At 45.5% G+C, this 11,644-nt stretch overlaps 1 protein-coding gene across 1 annotated transcript in view; it reads right to left on the bottom strand.

The window, feature by feature from the left end:
* Positions 1–2,795: 2,795 nt before the first annotated feature.
* Positions 2,796–11,644, bottom strand: part of PDE4DIP (phosphodiesterase 4D interacting protein) — a 32,794-nt gene continuing 23,945 nt past the window's right edge. The window contains 7 exon segments of the mRNA XM_063628223.1: positions 2,796–2,908; positions 2,911–2,937; positions 3,653–3,704; positions 4,583–4,629; positions 4,930–5,068; positions 6,158–6,298; positions 7,233–7,459. Of these exon segments, the coding sequence (XP_063484293.1) occupies positions 2,796–2,908; positions 2,911–2,937; positions 3,653–3,704; positions 4,583–4,629; positions 4,930–5,068; positions 6,158–6,298; positions 7,233–7,459 (746 nt within the window).

Here is an 11,644-nt window from a genome sequence, read left to right as displayed (position 1 = left end):
CAATCCCTTAGCTAGACATGAAGTTTCTCCAAGTCCCCACCAGATTAGCTAGAAACAGAGTGCATCCACAAACCCTGAGCTAGACACAGGATGCTGATTGGTGCATTTACAAACCTTGAGCTAGATACAGAGTGCTGATTGGTGTATTCACAATCCCTTAGCTAGACATAAAAGTTCTTCCAAGTCCCCACTAGACTCAGGAGCCCAGCTGGCTTCACCCAGTGGATCTCGCACCAGGGCCGCAGGTGGAGCTGCCTGCCAGTCCCACGCCATGCACCCGCACTCTTCAGGCCTTGGCACTTGATGGGACCAGGCACCATGGAGCAGGAGGCAGTGCTCATCGGGGAGGCTCAGGCCATGCAGGAGCCCATTTGGGGGGACTCAGGCATGGCGGGCTGCAGGTCCTGAGCCCTGCCCCACGGGGAGGCAGCTAAGGCCTGGGGAGAAATCGAGCACAGTGCTGGTGGGCCAGCACTGCTGGGGCACCTGGCACACCCTCTGCAGCTGCTGCCCAGGGTCCTAAGCCCCGCTCTGAGTGTGGGGCTGCCAAGCCCATGTCCACCGGGAACTCCAGCTGGCCCACAAGCGCCTCGTGCAGCCCCGGTTTCCACCCATGCTTCTCCCTCCACACCTCCCTGCAAGCCAAGGGAGCTGGCTCCTGCCTCGGCCAGCCCAGAGAAGGGCTCCCATGGTGCAGCGGCAGGCCGAAGGGCTCCTCAAGCATGGCCAGAATGGGCGCCGAGGCCAAGGAGGCACCGAGAGTGAGCGAGGGCTGTGAGGGCTGCCAGCACACTGTCACCTCTGAACTACAGCCTGGCTGCCACTGAAATTTATTTGTAGCCCAATAAATTTCCAGAGATAAAGCCGGCCAGAACTTTGGTGGGTTCTTCCTGCTGGGGCATCTGATTCCCTTGTGGCCCAGAGTGGGTCTAAATGCTTCTTTTTTGGGCACCAGCCTGGAATCAAGTGCTGTGGGGTTCTGTCCAGTGCCTTGTGTCACTATGGCAAGATTGGTACTAAGTTTCAATATAAAGTCCCACAATTTCCTCCTTGTCCCCAAGCCATTAGATTCTCTCTCGGAGATGCATTTCCTGTGGTTGGGGGAGAGGTGCCATAGGAAATGCAAAACTGTCCTTCCTCCCTTCTTCAATGCATCTTTTCTTGTTATCATGTTAAAACCAGGTGCTATGATCTCTCACCTGATTAGCCCTTGTGAAAGTGTTTTCTTACACAGATAGTTGTTCAATTTGATGTTCCTTCAGAGAGACCATTGCTGGAGAATTCTATTCTACCATCTTACTCCACCTTATACCTGTTTATTTTTTAAATGCTTCTAGTAAATAATTGTGAAGTGATAGCTTTATTTTAAGCCTGGCGATAAAAAGCATGTAGCTAGGAACTTTACCCAAGGAATATATTAAAATTTTTATACAAATGTTAATGGAATGACATAATTTTTGATTCAAGGTTCTTAAATGTAGTTTTAGTTTTGATTCAGTGTTATAGAACACTGTTTTTTTAAACTGTGATCTGCAGCCCACATGTAATGGAATCACCTGGGGTGCTTATATTAAAAAAATGCAGATTCTAGGGCTCACACCAACTAAATCTCCTGGGATTGGAGACCAGGAGGCAGTTCCTGTAATCTTCACAGCTGCTTCCAAGGTACACCAAGTTTAAGAACCATTCTTTCATATTTTCAGACTGGGGGTTCTTACAAAATGACAAAGAAGGAAAACCTTAATCTTTTAAAGTCAGAGTTCAAGCATTAGACTATGCACTTCTTAAACACAGTTTGTCTTTCCCATTTTCTCTTTTCAGTTCTTTATACTGTCAAGGGATTGGTGCAGAAATGGGAAACAAAGCAGTGAAATAAAAACTATCTATTTCTTTATACACATTTTGCTTTAATAATCACCAAAAAGACATTCATTTTCTCTCACCTACCCTGTCCACCAGTTATGTTGGCCTTCAATATATGGTGATAGCAACATATATAAATCTATATCATACATTTATACACACAAGCACATTCTATCAGCACTGTGAAGACACAGACTAGGCTTTACTGTGGCTGGGGGCCTCTCCCATGCCACTTAAAAATGAGCACACGTTTGCTCTATGCAAGAATTTCAACAGAATTGGTCTGGCCATCAGTCCCCAGTTTCCCTGAGGTAAGACAAGGTGACAAAATGGACAGCGTATTTGAAGTGAGGTCAGTCCAATTTGGATATCATGGAAGAAAAGAAATAGGATGTGCTAGGTTAAGCCTGAGATGGTATCTGGGAAGTCACCACATTCATGGTGTGAACTCAAAGAACACAGGTGCTACAGTGCAGACCAAGGCCCAGCCTGACCCGACCCAACAGGGTCAGGTGTGGATCTGTGAGTAGTGTTCACTGAGCCCCCGCCAGCAGTGTCCAGCAGGGCACTGCTGCTCAGTAGTGTGCTTTTAGAACCTGCCAGAGGAGCTCCAGCATTGGGACCACGTGCCTCATTCATTGGAATCAGGGTCCTATATCCGCTGAGTTTTCCATCTCAGGACAGCTGATGAGGCAAGAAATGTGCTGTTGCTAGTTCCCAAGCTGCTGGGGCTGTTGAGAAGCAGTATCACAAAACCTTCTATGCAAACTACGCATCTTTTGCTTAGTGCTGGGCCAAGTGGATCTTGGCTAACGGTATTCCATAGCTGTCAGAAAGGCTTTCTGGCTTTCTCCCAGCCCCACCATTATACATCTCTGACCCCCTCTTCTGGACCCTCCAGTGGACTTGGAGGAATGAGGCCCAGAAGCTCCTCAGCAGATAGGTAGCTGCACAAAAGGGGGACAGTCCCACCTTTCCTGCTGTTTTAAGGACTTCTGGTGGCTGCGCTTCTTGCGTGGTTCCTGGAAGGCAAGGGTCACAAGGAGTACACGGCAGAGCCCTTAGGGATTTCACCTGCAGACAAAAATAAGCCAAATCAATGTATATTGCCAGGCCCTACTGATGGCTACCTGAAGCTGGAGTGAGAGCTACGGGGTGACCAAAGCCAGGAGCACGGTGAGAGCCAGTTAAGAGGATGAGCTAAGAGTATGCGCTGCAGTTTGGAAGAGCAACAGGTGCCCGAGGTTAGGGGGAGCCTCCCCACCTCCCTGTGTGCTGAGATCGCTGCTCTAATTCACTGCACACTGGGTGGCTGGATCCTACCACTCCCTCTTCAGGGGCCAGGTGACTCTCCAAGTCACTTTGTTTCAGCAGAAACAGGCCTTTGCCATCTCCACCCAAGAAAGAAGTGCTTAGTGTGAAACATGCACATATAGAAACAGCCTGTTGTAGGAAGAAGAGGGCTCATTTTGCAGGGAAGTCCTCTGTTAAGTTTATGTCCAGTTGCCATAATGAGGGTGTGGAGGGGCCAAGTCCACAGGGACCTCAGAGCTCAACTAAGTCCAGTTCCATCTTTGACAGATGAGGGTGCAGCAGTCTCTCAGAGATTAAAGGACAAGCCAAAGCCACACAGCAGTTAGTGATAAGCCAGGGATTAGAACCGAGGCCTCGGGTCCTTTCCAGTGATCTATGGGAGACGGAGGGGAAACCTTCCACACTGGAGAAAGCCAGTGGATACTAGAGATTTTTGGGTTACCTTTTAGTGGATATGAGAGACTTTTTGGGTTACCTTTCCTGGGACAGGAATAAGGCTTTACAGAGGCAATCCTGTAAGTGTTGCTCTAAAGAGGCCCAGGAAAGAGAAGAATTATCAGAGAAAAACAAAAGCAAGTTAGTGGAAAAAAAAAAAGAGCAAGTTAAACTGGCCCAAGTCATTTTCATACTATGGAGATCAACATTCTCTCAGGTTACGGTTTAGAAACATTTCTAGGAATATGCCCAATTGCTTATGGCAAAGCTTTGAAGTCCACGTTAGAAGGTTTAGTTTCTGATTTTTAAATCATTCATATACCTCAAGTTTTTCTTCAAAGCACTTCCTAGGAAATGATTAACACTTAGTGTTTTAAGTAAATGTAGATAATATCTGGTACATATATAACATTTTTCCCCTTAAGATTCAGTTGCTATTTATTAACAAATTCTCTTTTAGACCAATGAGACCCAACAGATCTCTTTTGTCATGTTACTTAAAGATATATCAAAATCAAATTGCTGTTCTTAACACAGGAGTGTGCAGTGAAATCAGTTTATTAGGTTGCAAATTGCTTTTACTTTTTCATGAAGAGTAGACCACATAACTGGCCTCAAGATCCCTCTACAAAAAGCTCATTCAGAGGAGACTTCCGAATGTCTAATGACTTTGAGAGTGAGCTGAATTGCATTTCTCCAGTCTCCTGACTTGGCATCAAAGAAGAAAAATTGGAGTAAAAAGAAGAAATGATGACAATGTGAGAGTGAACCAAGATACTGGGGCAGGAGCTGACGGGGTGGGAGAGTGATGGGAATAGAAACTAGCAGGATGCTCACTGAGGACCTGTGATCTTGCAAGTGGACCCAAAATCTTCTCCTGGAAGGCCAAAGCAGGCCAAGGGTCACCTACAAGATATGCTAATGGATGGTGATGGGTTGGTGCCTCTGACTGGTGCAGTAGTTTCCTTACCTCTAAGTTAGTGCTTGCCTTCTTTAAAACATCATGTGTTCTGGTTACTGAAACAACAAAAGAGCACCACGGAGTAGAAATCACCAGCAGAAATTAACCCTACTTGCTTAGCATGAGAATTCTAAAGCATTTATTTCTTTCTGGTCATTCAGCTTGGCGTCTCCCGCTATCCACCCCATTCTCCCCTCCTCTGCATCCACAATTGCTCGTGGCACAGGTCTGGGGACATCAAATCAGTCTCCACTCCCAACATTTCTAAGCCCGCCTGGTCACTGCTCATCTGCAGCACAAGTGGGGCATCGGGAAGACTGCCTGTTTCTTCCCCTATTCCCTCTCAGGGAACCTACGCTGGCTGAGGATGAACTGCTCCATGCTCTCCTTCTGCTGGTTGGTGGTCTTCAGACGCTCTGCTACGTTTTGAAGGAGCCACTCCTGTTTGGATACTTTGGTTCTCAGTTCCAGAAGTTCTCTTTCTGTCGATTCTCCCTGGATAAGAGGAACAGACTCTTACTGAACAGGCAGAAGGCCTAAAGCACCCTGTGCTTTGTGGCTCTTTCCAATTCAAAGAGGATTCTACAATCTTCTCCACTCTCCTGAAATGGATTTCCTCCTTCACAGCCTCGAATACCTCCAGCTGAGCACAGTTTAGGATGAGGCCATTAGGCAGGAGTATTGAGACTCTGGAATTCCCCACGCAGACTAGCACAGGCCTACACACCTGTAGCTTAAGAGAACCTTGCTTCAGGCTGGTATAAAACTCCCAAATCTGAAGAGGACATTGCTTTAGTCCTGATATCAGTTCTGTCACTCTCCCTTCACAGGTAAGATTGAGAGTTCAGAAATGTTATGCTGGGGAGAGAGATCTGGGCTCAGGCAAGTTTGCAAGTTTGTAAATATTTGTGCCAACATGAAGATGGTAAAACACCCTCTCCCTGGAATTAGCATAGTTGGATCCAAAAGGTATTGGTGACATTGATCTGGGGTTAGAATCCCTGGGGAGGGGATCCCGAAACCTGCCTACATGAGGGTCTGCCAATCAGAGTTAGCCTGAGCTCTGAGCAGATCCTGAGAGGTGGCTGACTTTCCCCAGGCTGGGTCCAGAGATGCCAGCTTAAGTGATATGCAGGGATTCCAGGCAGTGTCTGAAAAGGTTCAGTCTCATGGGAGCATTCTGTGATCATTTGACCATGGGACCTGAGGGGTGGGAGATGGGTGCTGAAGCTTTCACTGAATTTCAGCTCAGCCAAATTTCAGAAAGGTAAAGAAACTGAACATTTATGGATTGCCAGGGTTATGATGTCTCTGCCTTCTCCACACCCCTTCCTATTCTTCTTTGATTTCTTATCCAGGGGCCAGTGGGCTGGTGGGGAATGGGATGTATTTAGAGCTGCAATGAAAGCAGCCACCATGGGCCAGAGATGTCCCTCCAGGGACACTCCTCTAAGTTCCTGTCTATCCCAACTAACTATGTGGCTCCTGATTTTCTGGAAAAGCTGTGACATTTAGGAGACAGAACAGTATTAGAGGGCAGGAGAACTGGGTTTGAACCAAGAAAGGACACTGGCATCTTTCCACTTTGCCAGGCAGCATAGGGATGTGGGTGCTTGGCAGGGCCGCTCTCCAGAACGTGGTAAGGAGGGAAGCTGACTCCTCTAGGGCATGGTGCAGGGCACTGGTGCTGCTCTGAAGCTCATGAATGCCTTTGCTGCCAAGCACCTGGGGAAAGGTAACACCACAGGAGCAGAGAGATTACTTTCTTCCCCCTCCATGGGCTCAAGCTTCCTTTGTGAGTAAGGCACAGAACATGGGCCTGCTTGAACCTGTGAAGCCCTCACACAACCGTTTGCAGCTCTCAGAACTAAGGTGCTGCTCACTTTACCAGGTGTGCCTTTCTCCACCTGCAGAAACCACAAGGCTTTCAAAACTCATCCCACTTGCTATGTCCTCTATGAACCTGCTACCTTCCTTGCTTGAGATAAATGACCACATTTGCATCGGTGCTCTCACAGCACAGAGGGTGACTTCTCATACTGTGCCTGTAGCCCCTTACTGTGCTTATCTACTTGGGTGTGTGTCTTGCCCTCTAGTGTGGGGGTTCCGTGGAGGCAGGGCTGCTCCTATGCATCCATGGGTCTCCAGCAGCTCAGACAGCACAGCCACTGGTGCCTGGTCTCTCTCACTGGCAAGGTGTTCTGACAAGCTTTGCTGTCTGCCTTCCCTCCCCCTATGCAGTCTGCACAAGGAAATGCCATGGCTGCCAGACTTCTCACCGCTTCCACCTGTGCGGGCCATACACCTGCAAATCCTTCAGTTTCTGTCCATCCCATTGAGTCAACTCTGCCCACAGATGGTCATGTGCCTGCATGACTGTGGTAGCTAATAAGCTACCAAAGGCTGCTAGGCAATGCCACGTGTTTCTGTGGAGCTGAGGGGAAATATCTAGTCAGCTACATCTGGAACAGAGCAGAACTCACAGTGAAAATAGGAGATAGAGAAGAAGGGGCCTGGCTGCTATACATGGAAGAGGAAGCTCCAGCTGTTGAGAGATGCAAAGCATGAAAAAAAAACAAAAATGGTGGGAGAAGGAGTTAACATCAAAGGAATAAAGGGCACAAAGAAGGAGTGCACCTAAAGCTACAGGTGTGATTACCTCTGAGCCTTGGGCTTCAAGGCCAGGGAAGCTGCATGCTGATCTCACAAGAGACACTATCTTTTTGACCAGCAGCTTGCCCTCTGCAACCAGCTGTCTTAGGGCACTGTAGTCATCAATGTGGTCAATGACATGGCGGCCATGCTTATTGGCAAAGGAGCCATCAGTAGCATCACCCTCCAGCTTGGCAGCGGTCTTCATTACTGGAGAAGTATCCAAATCCAACTCTGAAAAAGAAAATGACAACACAATGGAATCTTCTGTTATTCATAATGATATCCTCAGTTTGCTCCAACTCAAAAGAGGTAGGGAACAAGGAAAGGAAGAGGCTGGGAGCAAGAAAGGAAGCCTTGGAATGTGCAAGGGTGGGGCAAAGTCCATAGAGATCTTCTGGCTTCTATATTTTTATAATCTTTCTTACATTACCTTTTAATGATAAATTTGCCAGGAGACATTTTTTTCCTTATTCGCAAATGAAATAGGACAAATCATAATAAATAATAAGTTTCTGGGTAGAGAAGACACAGACAAGGAAATCAAGCTGGATACAGAGAGCATTTTCAAGAATGGAGAGATTACGGTGCAATGAAGCAAAAACAGCAATAGGAAAACTATTGGAGGATGAACAATGGCAAGAAAGGCAGCCCCAGAAGATGCAGTGAGTAGGGCTAAAGGCCTTGGGGCATGCAGAGAAAACTCTCTAAATACAGATAATATGTTTAGAGACAACAGAATGTTGTTTGCATTAATCACTTTCCATCATCAGTCCCTGGGCCCTTTAGTTGCCATATTTAGCATTTGTTCTGATCATGGCTGTTTCTGAGCCAGGAGTAGAGGAAGCAGAGCTGGGGAGGACCAGAGCTGGGGAATTCATACCAACATCCCAGACTGGAGGGGACACAGCTGAATCTAGGGAGTAAAGGCAACCACAGTTTTCAGGAGCCCTGGAACACACTGCACATGAAGCACATGTGCACACCTAGCCATCCCCACTGAGGCCTAAGGTGCAGGACTCTCCTCTTACAGAATTATGCATACGCTACAAGCAAAAGCAAAAGCCCATGAGTCACTGAGTTCAGAATATTTCCATTCTTCAGAACAAAAAGATATTCCTTTAATTGAGGGATGTTCCGTGAGAAAGTAACCTCTAGTTTGAAAAATTATTAGGTGTATTTTTATAAACCAAGTCTTGAGTATAATTTGTGTGTGGTATCTAATATGATGCCCTGTAACTAAACGTAATATGTATAAATATACATAGTACATATTAAAATGTAGAATCAAATAATGAATGGATTCATGGGGGACTAAACTCAACATTCTAGCCATCATTCTGATGAGGTCATACTGAAAAAAATGTACTTGTATGAGAAGAATGGAGACACAAGGCTTGGTGGGTTAACGTTGTCTTGCTGGAGACTAAAAAGCAACCCTATGGTGGAGGAATTGGAAAGTACCACAAAGAAGGTAGAAAAGGTCCTGCTCAGGCAAGTGTTGCTCAGTGTCTGCTTTCTGGCTCAGGCCTCGGGGGTGCTAGAGAAAGAGAGGCAGGGACTGCGCCAGTGGGGCTGAGTCTTGGCTGCTGTATGGGAAGCCAGTGAGAGGGGAAGGCCTGGTTAGAAGGAAGAGTTGGAGACATAACTGAACACCACAACCATCAGCACAGCCCTGAGGAGGGCAAGGCATCCACCTAATGTAAGCTGAGAAGTTCCTGGCAGCCAGGCAGTTTGCGTGGTGGCCCACGTGTGTTTTTTCATTGAATTGACAAAACAGCATAATCATGTTATTGTCACCATAAGGTTACTGTCAGATAAATGAGCATCTACAAGAACCAGAGAAAAATAAAGATTAACATGACCCAGAAATAGCTGGTAGGAGAGTTTGAAAGCTCAGCTTTAGAGAAACCGAACAGAAGTGGTTCCTGATTTGAATAAAATTGAAGGTATGGCCAAGGAGGTGAGTGGAGATGGTGTACTAAATGGTGTATCGAAAGGAAAACAAGACAGAGGAAGTAGAAATTGAATGATTTAAGACTAGGGGAACACCATTGACATTTCAATTAAAACTGGGAGAAGTGAGATTGATGGGGGATATTGAGAAGAGAAGGGGGACCTGGTCAAACACACCTATCTGAAAAGGCAGGCAATGTGTGGGGTAGAGAAAGTGAATGATGGCCACCTGAAATAAATTGCCCACAATCCAGGACTTCCCCAGAGCCCTGTTTCCTTAAGGGCAGGAACATTTTGCCACACACTGAGTTCCCCACCTGTGAGGGAAAGGGGGACTAGAGAATCTGGGAAGGTCGGCAATACTGAGACAGGGCACAATGAGCTGGAAGGAACACAGACTGAAAATCACAACATCTGGTTCTGATCCTGGCTTTGTCTATAACTTCTCTAAACTCTTGCTTGTCTGTTAATATCTCAAGACCTGTTTTCTTATGTGAAATAGAGACAGCAAAACCTGCTTTACTTCAGATGAAATTCTATATGTGAAAACACTTGGCTAATACTAAAGCACTAAGCAAATCCAAGAAAAAGATATGAACATATACAGCTGCTAATTATTGAGCAATTCTTAGTGTGCCAAGCACTTGTAAATGATCTCATTTAATGCTCAAAATCATATAAGGTATATATTATTATTATCCTCATCTTAAATATAAGGAAACTAAGGCTTAAACCTCTGAGACTTTAAACACCTTGCCCAAATCAAATGACCTTTAAGCGGTAAACTCAGAATCTGGAGCCTGGTCTTGCCTAAATCCCATGCTTTCACTCAGGCTGCTAGACTAGAGCATCTCTGATTTCAACCTCACCCTAAGGAGCATAGACCAGGCAGATTGCACCTTCTGCTGCAGACATCCTGGTGATCTCCCCACTGGTTGAGGGCTTTCTAAGTCCCTTTTCCTTCCTACCTTGGAGGAGCAGCTGTTTGTTTCCAGGGTCAGCGCTGGCTGGGAAGTTCTGGTTAACAGAGGAGGAGCTGAGGCTGGCTTTGCCAGCACCGCTATCCAGCTGCTGTCACAGCCACAGTCACAGACAATTGTTCCCCTGAATGCTCTGCTCCAGCTGCCCTCTCAGAGCTCATACCTCTGTCACCAGGTGGCTCAGGTCACTGCTCAAAGGGATTTGGTGACAGGCATCCAGGCTGTAAGCTAAGAGAGAAGAGGAGTCTGGTAACATTGACCCAAGTATTTCCAAGCACTTCTCAGAACCCTCCTCTGTGACATTCTTTTCTGCCAAGGACCCCACTATCATCTGAGTCTCATGTAACCCATCTATGATGGAGATGTCACCATTTCTGTGTGTGGTCTGGGGATGGCACTGAGCTGGCACACATCCAGTCTAAAACTTCCCTGTGGGTTGTTACACACATGCACCTATAGAGCATTTGATTGGCAGATGAGTCCATATTTCATCTCCATAGTAACCTTAGTCCTGTAGGCTAAAGTATAGGATCCTCCAAGGTAGAAGGTCAGCACTGAGCTAGAGAAGGGTAGGGGGATGAAAGGGAAAGAGATTTAACAATCTTCACTCTCAAAAATTAAAGAGGAGAAGGAGGAGGCCTTTTGGTAGCATGTGAGGATATGAGTTGGGCACCTTAGACCAGGGATTATAACTAAGTGAGTTTTGCAACTTCTCTCTCTCTCTCTCTCTCTCTCTCTGTGTGTGTGTGTATATATATATATGTATGTATATATGTATATGTGTATGTATAGATGCATATATGTGTACAAATATATATATGTGTGTGTACATATATACACCTATATATAGTGTGTATATATATGTTGTGTGCATATACATACTATATGTGTATATATGTATATCTACATGTACATATATATGTACACACACACATACACATATGAATATATAAATATATATGTGTATACATATTTACCTCCATTCACCACATGTAGTTTATTTCTTTGTACTGGGGATGAAGAGATCTAAGAAATATTCTACAAGGCCACAATCCCTTATCTGAAAACCTTAAGGCCAAATGTACGTCTAAAGATAAATTTTGTTTTAGTTTTTAGCAAGGCAACAGGGTCCATATATCGTATATAACATGTACCCAGTTGCAGGCGAGCCACAATTCTTAATCAAACATGTAACTATTTCTGCAATGAGCTATGTGAATATTCTAAGTAGATAAATAAAAACTTATGAATATCCTCTTGTCAGATCATCTAGATTTTGTCACTAAATGAGTATTTGAAAAATTTAATTTGGAGATCTTACTGGATTTTGAAATTACAGATAAAAGATTATGGAGCTTTAGTGGTTGTAGCTTTGAAATGAGTCCTAAAAGGCAGGGAGAAAAGCATGAAAGGAAAGGTAGCTCAGGATGAAGTAGTTTTAGAGACTTTGGTAAATAATCTACTCTTGAATTTTGCCCAAAGT

Source organism: Symphalangus syndactylus, chromosome 12 (genome assembly GCF_028878055.3).
Source record: "Symphalangus syndactylus isolate Jambi chromosome 12, NHGRI_mSymSyn1-v2.1_pri, whole genome shotgun sequence".
Lineage (NCBI taxonomy): Eukaryota > Metazoa > Chordata > Mammalia > Primates > Hylobatidae > Symphalangus > Symphalangus syndactylus.
This window is presented reverse-complemented; position numbering and strand designations above follow the sequence as displayed.